Raw genomic sequence first — 23,264 nt, 5'->3', positions numbered from 1 at the left:
GTGTGTGTGTGTGTGTGTGTGTGCGTGTGGTGGGGGGAAAGAAACTGGAGCACCAAGCCCACATCAACACAACAGGTCCCAGCTTGGGCATTTCTTATTCTAATCTATTCAGCTGTGAATTCCACATCAAGGTGGAAATCTCAGAAAAGGAAGTGAGAGAAAAACAAGCAGCAGAGAGAACAGTGAGCATATCATGTTTTGTCACAGCCATGTGTTTATGATGTGAATCTACAAGGCAAGGTAACCTGTTTATTCAGCAACATTCCCATATAAAATTTCACCAGTCTCTCATGGGAGCCCATCTCCACTGCTGCTTGTTTAGGAGGTGAAGGAAAACACAAATCAGACAACGTTACGATTCCCTAAACCAGCGACGCAGAAGACTCTGCTGTGATGGGAAACTGCAAGAGGATTCAGAAAATAAGTTAAATTAGTCCAGAAGCCTCTTTTTTGACTTTTTTTTTTTAAATGGTCAAGATCAAACTTGAAAATCTGAATGAGATGGTACCAGGGGCTGTGCTGCCAGTGCTCGTGTTTTTATGTTATATCATTTAAAATTAAGGCTGATCATCATATTTTTAGCTAGTTTTATACCAATAGTTAACGGCTTTGAATGACAGCTTTCTGAAACTTTTACTGAAACTTTTCCCAGCAAGACTTCTGGAAGGACTAAACCTGGAAATAATATGATCTAATTACGTTACCTTATGTAAAATGTTAATATGTGTAAATATGTTTCTATCATTACTGAAATATCCTCCACACAATATTTCATACTATACTTGTTACTGCCTCTCAATGGGCAAATGTCATCATTTTTTACAAGTTTTAGTTTCCAGTTGTTTGGCCATGCAGCCCCTAAAAGTTATGTAAAGGTCCAAAATCCACTCCCTTCACCAGTTCACATGCACAGAGCTCAGTCTCACAATCCATAGTGATGCTCTTTGTATCACAGGTCTTCACTAAAACTTTATTTTTATATTTTGCAAAGACATGGAAACACAATTAGTGGATGAACTACTTTTAAAAAGTGATTCTTGTCAACCAAACAATAATATTTTCAGCAAAAACACAAGGAGTGAGCTAAAACCATCATCCATATATGGAAATGCTTTATGTTTGAGAAGGAGTAACTTTAAACACAACCTCCTTATTCTTCCAGAACACCAAATGTCAATCTTGAATATGAATAGTTGAGAGAATCAAGCATTTCTTAATCTGTAGAAACATGGTGACATTAGTTATTGCAATCAGAAATGTATTCTGTCTGAACAAAGCGTACCCTTTCAGACGTGTGAGGTTAAAGTCAAAGAGTAAAGCTCTTGGTATTGCCTAGGAGTTTCTGGTATTGCTCAAACACTTCAGTGTCTAACAGAATACCCATGAAGGTCTGTGTGCAAAATAAAATATTTTAAAAATGATAAGAGAACTAGCTGAAAACACCTGGGGCTGGCTGCTTTATAGTGACAGATTTACAATGCAATGTTTTCACAGGTTTTTTTGCTATGAATCTCAACAACTGCAAAATCCAGGCATCTGCTCAAATAGTCTTCTAACTACTCCCACCTTAGGCGATCCAATGATGATTCAATATCATATGCATGATAACCAAATGGACGTAATGACAAAGGCAACAGAAAAGAAAGAATGCGGCCCGTCAACAGGCATTTCTTACACAGCTTGAGAACATCTTGCAGAAAGTTTAGGTGGCAAACAGAGAAACAATACCAGATAATAAATCAGGTTAAATCGATATCCATCTCTTAAAGTTTCCTATACTAGAGGATTGGAGCAGAGCTTATGACCATGATGCATGACTACAGGTATTTATAGCACCAAGAATTATATAACAGTGAACCAAAGATAAGACTAAAATAATGATCTGCCTTTTCTCAGTGAAATTGTGCGTTTAGTCATATTATTTGTATTTCATGCATTTTTTAAAGCTGTTGTTTTATTCACTACTGCTTCATAATATCAGATATGAATTAGTTTGTAAAGATGTAGGTGCACAGCTGAAGATCTGCCTCTAGACAAATGTTGATAATGACTCGGTAGAATTTCACCATCACTGTGTTTCTGCAATATCTGTTTGTTACAAGGCAACACAAACACTTTTCTGATTATATCAGTAATATATCGTAAAGTAGGAAGAATTTCCTCACTAGAGCTGATTGTTTGGGGATTGAACTGTAACAGATTAAATCAGTAAGTTACCGTCTTATTGTGAAATCTCACATTAACTGATCTGACCTTAAAGTAAACATCATCAGGTCAGCAGCACACACACAAGTCCAGCAGAAGAAAAACATAGTCTACACAAAATGGTAAACTGTTTTTATTTTTTTATTTAAACCATGAAGGTTATTGACTAAAAAAATCTCAATCCAGCTACTCATAACTCAACACAACTGCTATGACAGGTGGTTTCTCCAAATTAAGCATAATATACCATTTTAATGACTATTTGCGGGGCTAGAGCAAGGAAAGGAGACATGGTTAAGATGGCCCTGCAAATACAGTTCCACGTCAGGCACAAGCTTCTGGTGCCATTCAGGAGGAATCTCAGGCCACTCCTCAAAAACAAAGACCTCCAGTTTATTGATTTTGTAGGATTTGCACGCAGCAACTTCCTTTCTCAAATCCAACATGAGACTAAATAAATAGTTCAAGTCAGGCAGGTTTTCTCCCAGGAACTCCTGACGCTTGCTTGAGTCTGTTTCGTCTCACAGACCACAAAAACATTATCACAAACTTTACTGAAGACTGAAGCTGTAGTTTGTGATTCAAATATATTTCTAGAAACATAAATCTGCCCTTTAGAAACTCCAGTTATAACAAAAGATCAGCCATTAAGAAAATGATGTATGCAATAGAGATAAAATGGAGAGTGGTGACCTTGATGAGGCCTCTAGGAAGTCAGCCAAATGAAAACTGAGCATGGCAGAAAGTCACCTAAATGATAACCCCAATCTGTCAATAGATCTGTTTTCTGCAAAGGAGGAGATAGAGGTCACAGATATTTAGACATAAAAGCTCCACACAGTGCAAAGAAAATCCAACAAAGATAATTAAGTAGGAGAATGAGGAAGAATGAGGAAGATGGTTCTAACTGAAGAGTTTCTAAGTAAACGACTCAGGTAGCAAAAACCAAGAATATAAGATGAGCACAAGGAGAAACAATCCTGTAATCATGGAGAGATGAGCTCATCCATGGTTCAAACCACTGACAGAATGAGGAAGTACTGGACATTGAGAACTCTTAGCTAATTATGCCAGCAAAAAATACTGGCTCTCTGCAGGACGTAGATGTAATCTGTACAAAAAAATACCTCTGAAAACAGTTCAGCATTTAGCAAATAAAATGTGGATGAAACACCAAGGAACATCTGTCAACTCTGAGCTGGAAGTCCACTAGTCAAAGTGGGTGACTTTGAGAATGAGAAGGTCAAGATCCTAAAACACTTCCAGGTTCAAACTGTTGAACAGATGACGGCTAATTAACCCGCCAGTGGTGGTATTAGGCAAAGCAGAAAAAGAGTGCAGGAGCGATAAACACTGTAATCCTAAGCTACAGCAAGATCAGGGAGAAGACGCATGAGAAGCTTAAGAATGCAGAAGTGGAGGAGTGGCTGCAGCACGATTACAGAAATAACTCCAGACCAGATGAGTTGTTTTTTCATCCATGGATGTATGGAAGGCTACGTGGCTCCACTCTCTCTAACTATGAGCTGTCTGCAGGGGGAACAGTTACATCATTGCTGAACATGTGCCAACTCATTACATGCTGGGGAATGCACTGAGAATTACTGACCATACCAAGACACAACTGCCTGCTCCTGCTTCTGTCTCTCTGCAAAAATTTCACTACTGAAGATTTTTGTTTTGTGATAGATCAAACCCTGACCTGCTAATCCATAAAAACAAAACAACAGGAGCAAAGTGACTGGTTCAGTTTTCAATTCAAAAGCATCAAATAGATTTTTTTTTAAACTGAATAAATAACTGCACTTTTGTGGAAAATCAGATGAGAAGGGCCCCAAACGAGCCTTACACAAAGCCCTGACCTACATCCACAGCAACACTGCATCATTGTGGAGCAGCTCCCTGTGGACTCATTAGAAACATTTATGCGTCTGCGCAGACATTCATCAATTGATTTACATAATGTTGCTTATGAGACTGTAAACTTTCAGTCTGTCCCCATCACCCCCTGAACGCTCTGAAGCACTGATCTTTTAATTAAAGCTTGCTAATGACAGTTAGTGACTTTAGTTTTTTTTTTTTTTCTGAGTTCAGGAGGCAATTAGATTGTAATGTACATTTCTGGCTTCAACTGTCAGAACAGATGCAATATGATGTACATGAATGAATGAATGGCCGTTTATTTTGTACACACAGATGAGAACGGCTATAGAAACTGACTGGCTTCAGAACTGAAATTTTTGCCAATCTCTAAATTACTCCACACCGTATATCACGTCTATCTCCTTTAATTAACGTCTTACTTTGCCTTTGTTTAATGTATTTCATTAGAACTAAGCTTCTATTTTTCTTGAAAGACCTAAACTGGCAAACAGTGAAGTGATGAAACAAGAGGTAAAACTCATTACAGTGTTGGAAGATAATCCAAACCGGTTTCCTTGGCAACATCTGTACAAAAGCATGCATAGAGAAATATTTAAGACAGACTGAAAAAACTCCACAAAAAACATTGCAAAATACCCACCAAAAAGAAACTTGGGAAGCACAAAGCTAGATCAAGACTTTGCCTTCTTCTACTTTCAGAATTTGTAACTTGTGAAGCTTTCATCCTGACAGTGGACCGGATCTTCACCAATGCACAGTCGTTGGATGGGTCATGGGGATTTCCTTGTACAAACCTCGTGTAATTTGAAGAAAGCAGACGATTTCATCCCCAAGGCAGTTATTAAGGCTGCTGGTTTATGGAAAACTCAAATACTTTTAAGGTCTTCAAACTCTCAACTGGAAACAGGTGGGTCACTCCCCTCAGGTAGACAATGGTGGGCAGTTCTTGTTTTTTCATGTCTTCTTCATGAGTGATGGTGGGATAAATGGATGGATAAGTGCAGTAGAAAAAAAACTATAAAAAGCAATAAAGACAAACTTTATTTTTTGTTTTATATGCAATGCTTAAAATGCTTAAAGGATGACGGATAATTCAAAGAGCCTTTTTATTCTTTCCTTTGCTTTCGGTAATATTTCCAAACAGGTTCCTTATTTTGTGCAAGATTAGCCTGATTAAAAATGGAGAGGATTAAGAGAGATACATCCCAAGTGTCTGCTGCAGCTAGCTACAGGGCTCTAAAATGTTTGATTAATGAAACATGAATCTCAGGCTGGTCCCACTTCTGCCTCTAGCATAGCTAACACTGGGAGTTTGGCTCAACACCATTACTCAGCAGGAGTTTGGCCCACGTTGTAGAGCCATCAGGCCTCACAGGGCCCGTTTCTTTGCTGCTGCTCCATGTGAGAAATGTAAACGGAGAAGCTTAAAGTCCCTCCTGCGCCAGCAAATAACTGCGTGTTATGACAGAGCACAGTGTGCACTTAGAACAGTAGGGAGGTGAATTATTAAGAAGGAGAAATCCTAAAGAATTACAAAACAAATTTCATTTCATAAATATCACAAGAGAAGTTTTAACAAGTGAAGGAACCCGTCATGTTCTGCTGCCAACGTTGGCAACTTACCAAGCATAGCGTAAAACTGGATGAAACACAATTTAGCTGAGAAAATACACGCTAAACATTTTGGGTTCACCTTCAACGAGGTCACTTTGCACGGCTTTGGCATCGCTGCTCACTCTGCTGCAACTCTGTGCGACAAATCCAGACAGGGGCTTTAAGCCATGTGCTAAATCCTGTGTATTCAGTCTCTCCCCTCTGATGGGCCAGAGAGGGCAAGGCTGACTGAGTCAGAGGACAGTTAGCCAAGGTGAACCATTCTGACATGAGCATCTTACACTTCAAACAACATACCATTAGAAGCACTTTCAATGCATTTTTAATACATAGATTTTTACATAAACAACTGATGGAAAAGCAAATAGCACAGATTTTCCACTGCTCCTCGCAGTTTAAGGTGAAGTAGAGGGTAAAAATGTAAAATTAAGCTCGTGAGGAGCACACTGTTTTTGTTGGAACTGGCTTTGTTATACATTCATCAATTATGGAAATAATGTCAGATTTTTGCTGGGGGTTTTTTAAGGAGGGAGCCATTCTCAGGTGCCAAAAGAAACGTGACCCAAATTGGTTCCACCTGTGGTGAAGAAAATGCATATTGGTCTCTAGATGTAGAGGAGGAGTGCAATTACAAACACAAAGGCTTTCTGATTTAGCATGATTTTATTATTTGATAAAGACTGAAAGATCTTCTTACAGACGTGGCAAGCATTGCTTGACATCAATCTGTTATCAGTCAGAGAAGGACCGTATCTGCAGAGTTTTGGAGAAGTCTTTTTGGAAACATCAACAGTGCAGCTGGCTCCCTATTATATGTGATGGAGTGTGAGAGTTTAATGCTTTTGGCGCATTGCTTCCTGTCACTGCCCTGACTGCAACAAAAATGATCTCACCATGCAGAACAAAAAAAAGTCCATGCTCATCGCACAGAGATCGGCATTTTCTGTGCAACCTGCAAACCTCCAAATTGCACCTGGTTGAGTATAAAAATTGTGAGTTCTTTGGGATGAACTTGAAATGCAAAAAATTTTTCACATACATTCAAGTTCAGACGAAAATAAAACAGTGTTAGGAGTCACTTACTGGGTTTATAATATCCTTTTACAACAGTTTAAAATTTCAGGTTTCATACTAATCTTCTAAGAGTGATGAATATAAACAGATTTTGAATTTTTGTGCAAGACTCCAGCTGACTGAACTCGCCAAGATATGCACACAGAGGATTCCTCTAGGATACATTTACAGCGCAAAATGGCCAACCCAGCATGATGCAACCTTTACAGAGAAAAACCCACTAACCAGCCTTCTCTCATGCAGTGAATAAGCTTATAAGGTCTAAGAGGAGAGCAAGACGAGTCACTCTCCTTGTCGACATATACTCTGTAGGAAAGCTACTGGTGAAACCCTGTTGGAGAACATATGATAGTAATAATATGAGATGAAGGCCATAAGAATATGTACATGCAAGTTTATGCTTTAATTGCAAACACATATGCACTGTAAAAACACAAAATCTTAACAAGTGTTTTTGGTCCAGTCCCTGCAAACATCATTGTATATTTGAAATAAGAGAAAACTATTTCCACTGCAGAGTATTTCACTAAAAACATGGGGAAAATATCTTCTTCTAAGTGAAATAATCTGCTAATGAAAGAAGCATTTTTCATCAATATAAAGGAACTATTGACATACGCTCATATTTTTGGCTGAAAAGTTATTTGAAAGTTAATTTTGTCTTATTTCAAGTACTAACATTCAAAAGTGTCAAATCTTTTGGTGTTAGTAGACTTTGTGCAAAAGCAGAGTTAATTTTACTCGTATAGTCACATTCTGTTTATGTAAGTCTGGGGTGTATATTATTAGTAGTTAAACTCCAGCGTTAAAACAAAGTGTTTCCGTATCAAATCTAGAGGTGTTAAAATGGAACCAATAACTCTTGACCTCTGAACTCTGAACTCCACCAGCGGCTCTAACACTGAAGGAGTTCATTCACTGCTTCCGCCCCAGAATCACAGATTCCCACCGAAGCGAAGCGACAGAAGCCAAGTCATTTCAGGACTATTTACTCTCCACATGTCTGAGTTATTTACGGCGCTTCGTAAGTTACTTTTTTTCTGAGCTGGTTTATAACTATTATTTTGAGTTGAGCTCAACCTGTACGACAGACGTCTCGGTGTTAGCATATTTAGCTTAGCATGCCGAATGTTAGCGGAGTATTTGTTGGAAAAATATCGAGCCGGTGAAGATTTAATCAAATTATTGACTAACTTGAACAGATCCGTAATAATCTGGAGTATGTTTTTTCGTGATGTTGAACGTTTACATTCATATTGGTCAGATTTATCAACCTTTCTGATCGTTTTTTTCCTTTCAAAAAATGTAAAAGGCTTTTTCACGTTGAGAGCATTATTCCCGCTGTTCTGTCTTCTTATATACGTTTTGCAGCATGTTTTAATCCTTTTATTGCCTTTTTGTATATATTAGAACCAGTCTGGTTGAGGATAAATCGCCAGTCGTCAGCCTAACCTCCCCTCCTGATCCCTCCATGGATTCTTCGAAGATTCAAGCTCCAAAAATGATTATGCAAGTGTTAATATCTGTGAAACTCCACATTTCTGTAATGGAGGTTTGTTGTTAGAGTTGTAGTAAAAATGTATTCCTTCGTTCCGTTCCTCATTGTTATGTTTTTTGTTTGTTATGATCCAGAGTCCGACACTGGCTGTAGTACTCAGACTGAAGACGGTCCTATGCAGTAGAGGAGCATGTTTGTGTCTCCGGCCAAACTTCACGAACAGCCCAACAACCTGAAGACAATCTGTTGGTGAGTGGACATTTCTCTGGTGGAGTGCAGAGTGGATCTGTCTCTTATCAACAGAAACAGGATAAGAAATGATGGATCTGAATATCAGGTTGGTCTGTTATGTAATGTACATATGTGGCTATCTACCTGTTAAACTCTATCATATCACATGAACTGCATGCATTGGTACAGGCTTTACTTTATCCACAATTTCATGCATATTGTATTGAAGAAAAATGTATTAAGCATACTGCATTTTGTATTGCCCAGCTGATATGTCAGAACTTTTAATAAGCAATATGTGAAAGAAAGCGACATATGAAACATGCACATTATTCCATGTTGCAATATGTTTTGTAATTATGGTGCACATGTTGAAATAAATGCATTTGAGAAAATCATTGCCCTTTTATTAAATGTTTATTTTCCAAAGAATTTTTAAAAGTTCAAAACAAAGTACCTATTTAATATTAATTACAAATAACTCTTAAGAAGTTAAAGAAATACTCTGAGAGTTAATATTAAGATCTAACACTAAATTAGTGTTAGTAAGTGTTAAATGATTAACTCCAGCAGATTTGATAAGACTTTATAAGAGTTAAGGTACCAACTCTCCAAAAAGACATAAATTAACACTTTTTGGCCTCCTGGATTTGCTGTGTAGAAACTAGACATAAACTACTTGGTAAGATTTTGTGATTTTTCTTGTACTGTGATGTGTTGTCACTTAAGCAAATAAAACTACCAATTACAATATTATAATGCGAAAAATGAGATTGAAGTTTAGCCAAAAATAGCATTTAGGAGTTAAATAAGCTTTTATAAATATGATTAAAAAACAGTTCTGGATTAAATTTGACACATGGGTGAAAACCTGTCACAGCACTGTGTTGTTGTCCCCCCCCAAAAAAATAACCTAAAATAAATTTATTTGAATTACTAAGTAACGTGCAGGAATCGTAGAGAACATTTTTACATATAGTTGGCACATTTTGGGTGGTTTGGACGCATATTTATGTGTGTGGTGTTTTAAGCCAGGGAAGTGAAGGACCCTTCCAGGAATGTACCCACTGTTCTCGTTACCAAATGAAAATAAAACAACGTTAAGGCCTTCTTGACACACTGAAACATAATTCTGTTAGCTCCCCATCAATATTTATGTCAGAGACTCTAAGTCAGAAGAGGCACCAGTAAACATAATCCACAGCAATGAGCTCCAGCGTCCCAAAACTACGGCGACACCATTACCGAAATGTGTTCACCATAACTCATACGTACAAGACAAAGAGAGAGAGGATAGAGGCTTGTGGCAGTCTCTCAATAAAAAAGAAAAAAAAGTACAAACGTCTGTGATGTCGGTCCACTTTATCACCTCAATTATGATTCAGCATCTGTTCCTCTTAGCGTGTGATCAGCCAGTGCCCCGCCAGCGCTGGGGGGGCAGACTGGACGGCCAATCTCAAGAGACGAGCTGTGGATTGCTGTGAGGTTTTGGTGCCATGCCAAGCCAATTCTGTCGTGTCCTTTCAAGGGCGGCAATAACAAAAGAAAAACCCAAGATCCTCCGAGTGACTGAGGCACAGAAAAGAAACGGGTCTCCGTGTCCGAGTGCTGCATCGTAAAAACGTTACATGGCAATGTGACAATGTAACCTAAAGGCATTAATTAGGAATTTAAGTAACAAGCTGACATGACTTGCTGCTTATTTGTGACGTGTACAGAAAAGAATATGGAGTTTTCAAAGTTTTTCTTAAGAATAAAAACACACCTACGGCATCAGATGCACAACAAACAATGAATTCCTAATATTTTCTATGAAACAACACACACTGACCACCGGTGCTGCAGACCATGGTATGTAGCGGCCATTTTTAAATCAGAATAACAAGGAAAATGACGTTGGTTTTAAAGCGCACACAACATAAATCATAAATAGATTAGCAATACAGGAAATAATTGAGGATAAACAAACAATATGTGCAACTATTTGCAGCCAACTTTCCAGACATAAGGAAACAAAAATTGGTTTGACTGTCATGTGACTGTGCATAAAATGTTTATTTTGTTTCACAGCAAATTAGCTGACAATTCAGGCTGTAAAACGTTTGCTCTGTTAATCATAGAGACAGCCTGCAGGTTAGACCACAGGGTAAATGTTTGTGTCCAGGATGTGTGAGGTCTGCAGAGAATGTTGGCTGCGTTTTCCTTAAACTACTATGCTAAACTACATATAAGCAAATATATTTGTTGCAGTTTGGTTCTCTCCTGTTTTGTGGATGAGCCAAACCAAAGTTGAAATCATAAAATTCAAACATTTGGACTTGATGGAGGTCAGTAGAAAATGGCGCTCTGGTCAGATGAGACCAAAACTTACAGCTTTGGCCTACATGCAAACCACTGAGTGTTGTAATAGCTCAGGCACCATCCAGCATTGACTGAGGATCTATGCAAGCGTAAACACTGCTGTTGAAAGATGCTCTCTATCCAATTTAAGTGACTGAAATGTTTTCAATGATGAATAGGGAAGCATTTTAGCATCTTGTGGAAATATTCCACTTTTCTGACTTTTATCTGAAAAAAAAAGAAAAAAAGAAACCCATCTATCATCTTGGTATTAGTATATCACCTAAAGTCCCCCAAGAGTACATTCAGATTTGTGTTTGCGAACCTGACAAATTGTAAAGAAAATACTTATATAAGGTTATATGCACTTAATTCTGAAAGTGAAGCAGGAAATTTCTATTTTACCTACTTACTGACAGACTTTGGAGATTATAAGTAAGTGCAACAAGCCAATCACCAGGAAATCAGAACTCAGCTCACGTTTCCTCAGGTACCTGGTGAGCAAGCAGCAGTCATGAAGTAGAGTCTTCTCCACATAGATGCCCATGTCCTCCTGTGTGGTCACTCCGTGGCTGTTGTGACGCCACCACAGCTCCACTGACTGGTCGAGGTAAGACGCGGTGCACTGCAGGGGAAGCTGGTCACCACGGAAAACAAGTTGCCTCTGGGAAGGGATGAGCTGGAAAAGCGGCATCTCCAAAGGACCATCTGTACGGCGAGAAGGAAAGTAACATGAGAGGAACGTGAAACCCTTCCCCTGCAATCTTACTGAGGTGGAAAGGAAAAGAAAAGATTCAGGAAGATAACTCAGAAATTTTAAAAGTATCTTATATTAAACAAACTGCTGCATGCCTCCACAAACACCACAACTGACAGAACTGGCGGACCTTCAGTCAAACTCCTCGTCATGGAAGTCATTTCTGTTGCTGAACAAGACAAATAGCAGCCAGTAAAGAGGTTCAGCCTCAGGATATTTTCCTGACTCTCTTTTGCTGAAACTAATGCAACAAAAGAGGCCTCAAGCAACACCAGCAACAGGATAGTTCACCAATGAGACGGTTGAGACCATAACACCCTCAAGAATACACTCTGAGACATGCAGTTACACTAAACTGTCATCATAGGAATAATTAAAAAAAAAACTGCCAATGAAAGCAGAATCATCTATTGAACTTGTAAGACACCATATTATCTGTACTTCATGTTTGGGGTGTTGCTGTCTTACACCAGCGGTGTTTTAAAACAAGAAGGCAGCGGCCAAACGCATGAAGCAGATGCCTCTGAACACAGGAAGCACCTGAAGTCAGGAAGCCCAGCACGCTTCTCTGTTCCCACTCATCTGCAGTGCATCACCATGGCGACGGCGTCAGAATGTTTAGGGCAAACATCTGTTATCCATCACACTCAGGATGCTGCAGAGCAAAATAAATATACAAAACTTTGCAAATGATGTCATTTAACTTTTTTTATTATTTTAGAAACTCTAACAGTTTGTTGGGATTTTAACAAAAAGTAATGCATGATTTTTTTTTCTCTCCCCACAAATGAATCTGAAAAGTGCGGAATGTAAATAGCTCCATTACTGTGATAATCCAAATCTTGAGCAAAGTGCTTTCAAAGGTCACATAACTAATATAGTCCAATAAATACTGATCTGAATATAGTTATGAAGGTTTCAGAGGTTTGTTGGGAACAATGAGGAGCAAACAGCCTCTTATCAGCTCAGAAGCTGAAACTGAAGGTCAGGTTTAAAGTGGGTTTGGCTTATAAACAAATATGTGAGCTGTGCCTTTAAACAAGTCAAAGAAAACAGAAAAAGACCTGAGATTGGTCCACCTGCCAGAGGGACAAAAAGAAAATCCAGTCAAAGCTACAATGGAGCAGCTTAAAATCAATGGATATGTTAGAATAGCTAAAAAAAAAGTCTAAGTCTAAATCTAATTGGGAGTCTGTGGCACTAATACCAACCGGGAAAATTAATCTACCTCTAACCATCACAAAGAATAAAACTAAGAGCAGATCAAGAGTAAAACCTGACAGGACTGATCAGATGAAAATAACTCAACCAAGAGAGGAAACAAACATGTATGAAGGAAAATAAGAAATCAATAGAAGGAAAAACAGAAGCAAAGAGTCCAAGTAACACAGGGTGTGACATGCATCCTTTTAATAAAAACTGCAGATAAAAAAATGAGTCAATAAATGTCAATATTTGTAAAGTACCTTGAGTTGTTGAGGTATATTCATGCTCTATTCCGTTTTTCAAAAGCATTTTTATAAATAATGGCTTCAACCTTACCTGGACTGTGAATGACTCTCTAAAGAAGTGCAGACATTTGAACAGAACAACCAACAAATAGCAGCTAAAGCCTGGCTCTGACCGCATCTCACAGCATCCAACTGCAAACTGCTTGCTGCCAAGTGAACAAACAAGGTGGTGTAAGATGAAGTTAGTGTAGAGTGCTGTATGAAGGCCAAGAATTGCACGAGCATGGCGCCCATAATGTTATCACTGTAATCCCATAATGGATGCTTTAGGGCCTGAAACGAGTGCTCTTTGTCCTGCCACTGGATTCCTCTCTTGGCTCTTTGTCTGGGGACTGTGCAGAATTAGCCTGTAATTGCTTTGGATTGTTTTGACTAAATGAAGAACACATCCAGTTAGGACTGGAGGAAATCAGCCTGCAATGTCTGTGGTTTAGACATCTTTGGATAGCACCGGCTGTACGCAAAAACAAGAACTGCAGGAGGGGGATCGTGTGCATGATGCACACCAAAACGCATATCTCTTAATTAGTTTCCTGGGAGCGGTGTCGCATTGTGCGTCTTCATGTTAGATGCCTGTAGTTCACACATATACGCACACGAGGACAAACACACAGACATTTTCTCATTCCCGAGCAATGTCCCCGGCACAATCCAGATATAAGGAGAAGGGGAGCACGATTCTATCACATATGAAATACAATTCCCCTGTGGACTGCGGCACAAAGTGAGGAGATAGAGGGAGGGAAAAAAGAGGGAAAATTGAGGGAAGGACAGAGAAAGGCTGGGAAGACAACCACAGTTTCAGTTTTAGATAAAAGGAGATAAAGACTGTTGGATTTCTCTTTTGCTTGATGAAGTCATTTTAATATCCTCAAAAATCTGTTGCCCTAAATGAGCAGAAAACATACATTAGATGTTTCAATGTTGTTGTCTTTAATACACACAATGTCTAGTAAATGCATCTCTTCAGCTTGCATTTTCCTTCACTCTTTGTTGTGAAGGAAATGCAACACCTGAGACCAACAGAAAGTAATGCATGTCTGTGAAGTGGAAGGGAAACAATACACGGCTTTCATATTTACAGATGAAGTCCAGGAAACTGTGGCATGCATTTGTTCCACTGAGTAAATACTCTGTAAAACTACATTTCAATAAAATTACAGATGCATTGTTTTTTTGTTTTTTTTGAAGTTATCCCCACCAGGGAAGCATTTTTGCTCACTCATCTTTGTAAAAAAACTACAGTGAGGTCATTATGCCTTTCATGTAACCAACGCATCCTATTCCACAAGTTTGCTGCGTCGTCTGCACCACCTGTGAAACCTTAAATAAATGTAAAGTCACATGGTTTTCTTTCAACAGCTGTTTTCTTCTTGCCGCTCTTCCATAAAGGCCAGATTTGTGGAGTAATAGTTGTTCTGTCAACATCTACTTCCAGCTCCTCCGGAGGAACCTTGGTTGATTCTTTAATAACATCCTTGGCCATGTTTAGGTGGATTTGCGGTTGTGTGAGATACTCACAATTTAGGATATATTATTTTAGAAAGAGCAGCTTTAAAATTCTCCACATCTTTATAGCTGGTCTGAGGTGGACTTTAAAACATTGCTGACTTAGATAATTTAGGAGTATCAGAGTAAAGAAAGTGGATATAAAAACAAGTTGCATGTTTCCAACTTAGAATAATTATAAAATAAATAAAAGCATGTATACATTCACTCAACGATTGTTCACAAATGATGCAACATTTAGGGAACTCGGAGCTCGTCTTGTCTGAGTTGTGTTAGCCCTACACAGTTATAGAAAAGAAGGTCTTACCACATTTGAGCTGCTGTTCTCGCAGGCTGCGCAGCTCCAGGCCATGGAGGTGGGTTGGGAAAACACAGACCGTGTCATTACCAACCCTCACCGAGTTCTGCTGAGCCCAAACGAGCAGCCACTTCAGCTGGCAGTCACAGAACAAGGTCTCGGTGCCAAAGTTCCTGGTGGCAGTACCAGTATACAGTCAGGATATAATTCAGTAGGGCTTGAATGTCAAGGACACTTGCAGCAGTTAGCTCAACATGCAAAATGCCTGCAATCCAAACAGAAACAAACTTTGTACAATGAACAAAAGTGACAATTAGAGTTTAGGAGGTAATTCTTCCATCCCATGCAAAGAAGCAGAGTTAAATATTTGCATCAACGTTAGAAATTGAGTTTAAGAGGTTTTCGGGGGAAAATTATTATGTGGACAGGTGTTCTCTATCGATTTAAATCCACTGATTTATTTTAAAGACAAACTACCACAATTTGACTCACTATTCATATTAAATCAGTGAGTCAAATTCTTCACCAGATTTGACTGCAGTTTGACATGAGAACTGCCTTAAATCTTCATGGCACAGTTTCAACACAGAATCAGAAACATTTCAAATAGACTTGGTCCATATTGCCATTACAAAATTCTGTAAAACATTCTGTGTGCCTCTAAAGGAAGGCAGGCATGCAAGAGACGCCATGATCAGATGGTGAAATTACCTCAACTGGCTTCAGCTGTTTCACTCTGAGCTGACCCTGGATGATAGAGCTCCTAACCCCATCTCTAAGGCTCAGTCTGCCTCCTTTATGGAGCAAAATCATTTCAGCCACTTGAATCCAGGATCTCATTCTTTCAGTATTGATCATAGTGAGAGCTGGAACGTACACGGACTGATAAATTGAGGGATTTGCTTACTGGCTTTACCTTTTCTTCTCTGCAACAGACCTGAGCAACATCCAAGTGGGATGAGGCCCCAAATACTGTAACCACTAAATCCTCCTCTCATCACTCCTGCCCAAGAAACCAAGGCATTTTAAGTCTTCCACTTGAAAAAATCCACACTGTTCCCATTAGGAACCATAATTTTAAATGAAGAGTGGACCCTTTTTCTCCAGTAAGTGGTCATTTGAGTTACCGCTGCCTGTCATCAGGAAACAGTAAGCCCATTCTCCTCTCATCTCTGACGTTAGCTAGTCGGTTTCAACCATACAACTGCTGATATCTGGATATTTTCTCTTGCTTGCAAACCTGAGAAGTTGCCCATTAACAAGCAATTTCTGAATACTCAGACCAGCCCACCTGGTGCTGACAACGTCCACGGTCACTTAAAAGGCCATATTATGTATTCTTGCCACATAGCATCATTTTATAGCACAACTGAGTAACTATGGTACCTTCAGTTGTTATAAAAATACTATGTATATCAAATATGACGGAAAGAAAATATCACTTCATAATTTAAGGCCTTTACATTACACTTCTGTCTCTTTAAGAAAGTCCTGTTCTTTCCAACACTTTGCTTTCAGGAAGTCATCACAACATCGCTCCTCTATTAACCCTTTAACAACATTTTTACCAACTTTTTTGCCAGCGTTGCACTGAGAAGTAGCTTCTATGATGAGCTTAGCAGATGTACACTTCAGCCAGATCAAAGGATTTCTCAAACATGTATGAGAGAATCAAGGCAAAACTCCAGCATTGCAACCTGTTGTAAAGCTCAAAAAAGTCATTTTTACCTAATACTACCCCTTTAGATTCTCTCCATTCTGCTGCTCTACACCAAGCTGTCTTTACTATTGCTGCTGCAATGTGATTGGCTGTTTCACCACTGGTTTAACAAGCAATTGAACAGAGTAAAGACTAAGTGAGTATATTTACCACCCATTAAATAAATGCATTGTTTGTTCATCTTACAGCACTCTCAGATCCAGGAGGTGTGTGAAGAGTCCCGTCGGGAGTGTGGAGAAAATGTTTCCAGATAAATTTCTGTTGGTGGAAAACAGAAAACACACACGTCCAAAAACAGCCAACAACTCTCACTCTCACTATTCCTTATGCAAAACTACAGCTACTTGTCGGGCTTTAGCCGTTGCAGACAGAATGGAAAACAAAACCTCTGAGAACACAGGTAGCTACTCACAATTTTAAGAGTCTGCCCAGATCAAGAAACATCTCAGGTGAGAGGCAGCCGATTCTGTTGTCGGACAGATCCCTGTAAGGACAAAAAGGCAAAGAAGAAGTATGCCTCACTTGACTAGGAGCATTTTCTTGACATGGTCGTCAGAATAAGTAGGAACAGAAATCAGAGATGCGTCTGTGGTAATATGTGCTTCCATGCATGCCTGCCTGCTCAGGGAACCCAAGCAGCTGAAAACGCTGTTTTTTCTCTGTCATCTATGCCACTTTGAGGAATCCGTCCTGACCTTTTGCAAAATTTCACATTTCACATAACAACTGCTGGCACACACACACACACACACACACACACACATCCTTCTAAACACAAACAGATATGAACAGTTGGAGCAGGCGCCCATATGCGAGTGGCGGAGCGCTGTTGTGTCCAAATCTCCGCGCCCACACACACTGTAATTAAAGAGCTACTGGGCTGGAGCAGCTGTGGGAAAATAAGCAGAGCACTCGAATAATCACCAGTTGGGGAGAACTTAAATTAGCCCTCTGCTTCTCCCCAAGGCTGCGTGCACACGCGCCCAGAATCAATATTGTTAACTCACTGTTTGCATCCCTGCCAGTCCAGATCCTACTGACTACCAGGTTGTAATCATGTCCCTCACTCCTTAACCTTTTATGTTGAGGCAATCACTGAAGAAAGCACGAAGGTAGAAAGAAGCTGGGCCTGCTTAGAAATAAAAAGACACGTTCGTTCTATTTTTAAACACTGAATCTTTTAAAAGCTTTGAATGAAAAAAAAAAAACAAATAAAAATACCATTTATAAGTGGTAAAAGCCATTGTTATGGCTTATTGCTGGGTGTGAAGGTCTACTTATTCTTAATGCTCTATTTTTGTGCTGCAGAATGCGGCTGAACAATAACTAGGACTTCTGACCCTGATGCTTCCAAAACAATAAACAGCTGCTCTTCCTGCACACTCCTGCTTCCCTTTTCCCCCTATTTGCATTCCACACATTATGGCTCACCCATCAAATATTAATGTTTTTTTATATAGTGAGGTTGAAAAAATGCAGGTGAAACAAAACACTTTGTTATTTCTCTTTGGCTCAGTGCAAAAACAGTATAAGAACGGCAGCTTTGACAACAAAGTCAAAGCTATCTTCAAAAAACAGCAAAGAAAAAATCTTTGATTTGTAATTGTTGCTATTTTTATGATTATAAAAACTCTCAAACATTCTAAAACACATAATCCAAAAGGGAACAGCTTTGTAGGGTGATAGTACGTTCATCCAAGTTAATGTTAGAGATTATTTTGGGCCAGTCATCAAAAATCTGCACTGTGCAAAGAACACTAATAAAAAATATATTTTGTTGAGTATTTTGTTAAACTAACATGTAACTATTGATCTATGCACCGAAACGCCATGATAAATTAAGAAGCAGTCAGGGAACATCACAGTATTTTGCAAACTTATTCAAACCCCCTGAGCTTTTCATCTCGTCACGTTGCCACCACAAACTTCAATGCATTTTTATTCACTTCATTTGTATTTTTCATTTTGTGAATTTTATGAAAGTCTTTTTGTCAAACCCAAAATAACTACACCAAGGTTAGACATGACAGTAATATATTTTCATTATTTTAGCAGCAATAGGAACAGCTAATTTGTGTCTTAAATATGAGTTAACTTTATTTTTTACAATGCTATGGCATTTTATTTTCAAAGTTAGACTGCAGATTATAAAAAAATAATAACTACTTCTATTGTATTCTGCATGACTTAACTAAAGGATCCAGAAAATCTATGGGATCACTCTGGGATAAAACTAACAGAAATAAAAAATAAACTTCAGATCTAGCCTTTTATTTTTTATTTTTTTGCAGGATTCCTTGCATCAGGCTATTTCAGTTCTTAATCACACTTACAGTTTCCTCAAGGCCAAAAGACCACGGAAAGCTCCAGGCTCCACTGTACTTATCAGATTCTTCTTCAGGTACCTGGAGGAGAGAGACACACAGAAAGAGTCAGACATGACTACACTACCCATTTATCCATCCATCTGATCACAGGTGAGAAAAGAGCTGTCAGATCAAATCTAGTGCCCTTCTGTTTGCAGACTATACAAACAAGCAATGAACTATGATTCCATCGACACATCCATGGAGCCGGTCAAGCCCACTCAGGATGTTCAGCTTTTGCTTGGGAATAAAGAGAGCTTTGAAACTTTCAAGAAGTCTAATTAAAGCAGTGAATTTTGCTATTTTAACAGTCATAATTTGCTGGAAATGCTGGTGTCATGCTTCAGTAACTTAACTTGCACCTGTTAGCTAGACCACACAGACCATTTCCTGCTAGCTGGAGACCCAAACCACATCCAGCACAGAGGCAAAAACACACATGTGGCAGTTCCAGACCAGCACTCCTTGTCCATCCACCCCGCCTACCCCAGAGCTCTCACAATACTAAAAATGGATCTCAGAAAAATCTCCTCTCTGCTTTTTATTCGGAGGCCAAGGAAAACTTCCTGAAATTGTGTCCCTGGTTTCCTTTAACTTTGCCCTGTATGCTCTGTGTGTTGAGGAGCAGAAGTCTGGTTGTGCTTCTTTCAAAATCTGAGCAACAGTTCAGACTCTTCTTTTCTTTTCTGGGTTATTTTTCCTAACAAACAAAGTAACAGATACTTAATGTGGAAATAAAAGGTTGGATATTAACATCAACTAACCATGCACATTCATCTACCATTGACTTCTATGATAACTCTAGCTACTCTTTGCCAAATTTGAAGAGTTAAACGAAATCAGTTTCTAAACTATACATTTGTACTACAGATGAGATAAATTTTTTTCCACACACTTCATGTTGGCCAGATTTAATGCATACTTAGAATCAGACCGAGAGTCCAGACCACAAAAATAAACCCCAGGTCCAAAACTGACCACCAAGCTTGACTGAGCGTTTGTCAAACTGGTTTACTTCTGAAGAAAACAAAGTCAGACAAAACAGAAATGTAACTATTTAGACATAATAACAAAAAGTATGTTTTTAGCCAAGATTCGGGGTTCAAACTTAAGAATATTGCAGCATAATGTTATGGGCTTCGCCTGTTTACCTGTGATTAACTCTACAAAGTAGATGGGATACTAAACTTTTTTTTTTTCAGGTAATCAAATATATTGTTAAAACACACACAGTGGGTTATTCTAGCATAATTCTGATTTACACACATTAGGTCTGGTTTTGGACATATGAAGCAGGCCAACATTAAGATTTTGGACCTGAACTATAAAAAAGCTGCAGATTAAAAAAGTTGTCAAATATTCAGAAGTAATTGTGTCAGAAACTTTTTTATGAATACAGAAAGCCTGTGGTGGAGACACACAAAGGAAATGGAATTATCCAACTCTTATTTTGAAATATCATTGCAGATGTGTAATACAAACCTCTGACTACAACCGAATGACTGAACTCTTCCTCTGATGCATGAGTCAATAAGAAAACAGACCAACAAAAGCAGTGACCAATACATGCATTGTTGAGCAAATAAGCATCTGTCTACTGCTAGCTGCAGTTCCTGGAAAGCTGTTACTTTCCATGAAGTAATGTTAGTGTAGAACATGTAAAGCATGTCTATTAATAAAAATGAAAGGCCTCCTTTAGAAGTATAACATTTCATTTTATGGCTAATGATGTGTGATTTGTTGTCTACTCCATGAATAAAGGTACTTTGGACTTGAAATGTTAGGACTCCCAAATAACCATTCAGCTACTGCTTCATCTTGAGGGAAGACATGCATGAATGACACACACCTCATACATTTATTTTGCAAATTTCTAAAGTTCTACATTTAAAAAAAAAACTTCTCTTATGGTTTGACCTTGAAGCTGAGACGAGTAGTTCTTTTTGCTGATTGACTTTTTAGCAGAATCACCGAGGAATTTTAATAGGCAGTCTCCTGGAGTTCCTATTCTAACTGCATACTTTGGAAAGGACAGGAAAGTTGTCTTCCTGAGAAACTGAGCTCCAGGTTCTGGTCGGGTCAGTCAGCGGCTATCTCCCACTTTGTTCGCACCTACCTCTCTCTTTGATGGTGCATAATATGCTACAAAAAAAGCAAGTGGGCCAAGTGGTTAGGCCCGGAGCACCGTCTTTTATTCTGAACCATCATGCAGCTCAGCGCTCTGCCATCCCTGAATGTGCTGAATACTCAAAATTCTTGCCACTCATCGATTTATTGCCTTAACATGGGGCAGAGGTCACCGCTCCGTGAGTCTGCACAAAGACAATGCATTACCGTAGGAGCATTATTAAGACAAGATGGATTCCTTATCATAACAAAACAACTAGTTTTTTAAGTGTTTAGATAAGATTCTTGCATATTCTCTTTTCTGACTTAGTTTTAGAACAAAAAACATATTTGCACTGAGAAACTGACACCATTTTTGTTTTGAAGATTTCATGAAACCACATAAAATAAACTTTGGTGCCGAGGGTAACACCGTTAGCATCCGACCGATCTGTCCCAGCAAGGCTTTTCAAATAAATATGAACTATGAGTGCATGTCATTACCTGGACCAGGACGGGTAGAGTTCACACTAGAATACAACAGTCTGGGAGCCAAAGGCTTGAACAATCAGAGGAAACTTTCTGAAAGTGGATTTTACATCCTTTTCCATGATTAATGATCAGAAATGATCCGTAACATCCTCTGTCAGTAAACTCCTTAGTGTTTGGTGCTGAATAAAGAAAAGTAATTGTTCTTTAGAAACTCAGCACCATAAGCAAAGAGATATCTTATGCAATAAATAGAATATATTACTAGAGAAAGGATTAGTTCATGTAAATATATGCATCAAACTCAACCCAGACACCATTCTTGCATTAGACATCAGGCTGGTCCTCTGGTACAGTGTTGACAAAAGTCATACTTTGGTTCTTCTCAGCTATTTTAGTGTTGAGAGAAAGAAAACACAACAGTTCTGCTTATTTTGTGAAAAGCATTTAGAGTGGTGGAAGTTGTGTTGAATTGTTAGAGTAACTATAACCGAAGAGAAAAGTCTGTGGAGTCACAGTCCAGGATTTTCAAAGGTGCAACAAAGAGCTGCAGCATCTGGGAAAGTTTCCAGGTAACAGAAAGTTGCTTCTTTTTTTTTTTTTTACCGTTTTCAGGGTTACTTATAGTTTGGTGTTACATTTCTTTCAATTGTTCAGGTACAAAAAGTAAAGTTGACTCAAATGGTTAATGGTCCTTCTAGTTTCCAAAATAGAATATTGATTTGTAGCTCTTAAAAAGCACAAATAATAATGATAAAACAAAACAGAACTGTGTAAGTTTGATCAGTCAGCATCAAAAAGTTGCTGCATATAAATATTTTTTTCCTGTTTGTGACAGGAAGCCAGTGATCATTATTGGTTGAAGAAATATATCTAAGTAATGTCTAAAAGTTTCAATGTGTTCTAGATTAAAAAGGCAGGTTTTTAGAATAAAAACCAACTCTTATAGTGAATTGTTTTTCAACATTTCCCAGACATCCAATATTCTACAAATCCAACTCAAACTCTGTCCCTCAGATTCCTCGGAAGCATGCTGTCAGCAGAACGTCTTCTCTCCGTTATGAAAGAAGCTCAAAAGTGCTACTGCTGCTTAAGAATGTTTATTTGTGGTTGAAAATTATAATTCATCCTGGACAACTGACATTTTACTTTTATCACAGCAAACCGTACTTCATCTCTGGAGACATAGGGAAAACAGTGAAGTTACAGTCTGTGCAGCTCAAATGCCAAACTACACATCAGGTTAAAAGTGTTTCCGTCTGCAAGCTCAGTAGCAATATGCAAATAATTCATATTAATCACTGTTTTCTCAGGTTTCAGCTCTCACATGAAGATCAAAAGTAGTTTCCTTGATATTGATTTTATTGCATCAATTTCACAACTGAAAAACACCAATAAGGCAGCCAACACTATTTTCATTTTCTGGCATTTGGTGTTTTTGCATCATTTGCTACACTCATTTTTACACCAGACAGTGTTGCATTATCTAAAACTAAACAACATGTATAGATCTAAATCATGGCTGTATGTACACACTGACTGATGTTTTAACTTCAACACCAAAATTAAAGGCTTGTTGAATTACAATTCAACAAAGCAATTATGTTAAAGCACCATTTTTCAAATGTTTCAGAAAAAGCTGCAGAGGAAATGGCAGCAGTG

The 23,264-nt window shown here is 38.6% G+C and overlaps 1 protein-coding gene across 1 annotated transcript in view; it reads right to left on the bottom strand.

Annotated features, from left to right (window-relative positions):
• adgra1b (adhesion G protein-coupled receptor A1b) overlaps positions 1 to 23,264 on the bottom strand; it is a 199,401-nt gene that overhangs the window by 138,017 nt on the left and 38,120 nt on the right. Inside the window, exons 3-7 of the mRNA XM_007566798.2 lie at positions 18,975 to 19,046; positions 17,054 to 17,125; positions 16,828 to 16,899; positions 14,931 to 15,094; positions 11,341 to 11,554 (exon numbers count right to left, since the gene is read on the bottom strand). Of these exons, the coding sequence (XP_007566860.1) occupies positions 11,341 to 11,554; positions 14,931 to 15,094; positions 16,828 to 16,899; positions 17,054 to 17,125; positions 18,975 to 19,046 (594 nt within the window). The remainder of the gene's footprint in view (positions 1 to 11,340; positions 11,555 to 14,930; positions 15,095 to 16,827; positions 16,900 to 17,053; positions 17,126 to 18,974; positions 19,047 to 23,264) is intronic.

This window comes from Poecilia formosa, unplaced genomic scaffold (assembly GCF_000485575.1).
Source record: "Poecilia formosa unplaced genomic scaffold, Poecilia_formosa-5.1.2 Scaffold199, whole genome shotgun sequence".
NCBI lineage: Eukaryota > Metazoa > Chordata > Actinopteri > Cyprinodontiformes > Poeciliidae > Poecilia > Poecilia formosa.
Note: the sequence above shows the minus strand (reverse complement) of the source record. Positions and strands in the feature narration are given on the sequence as shown.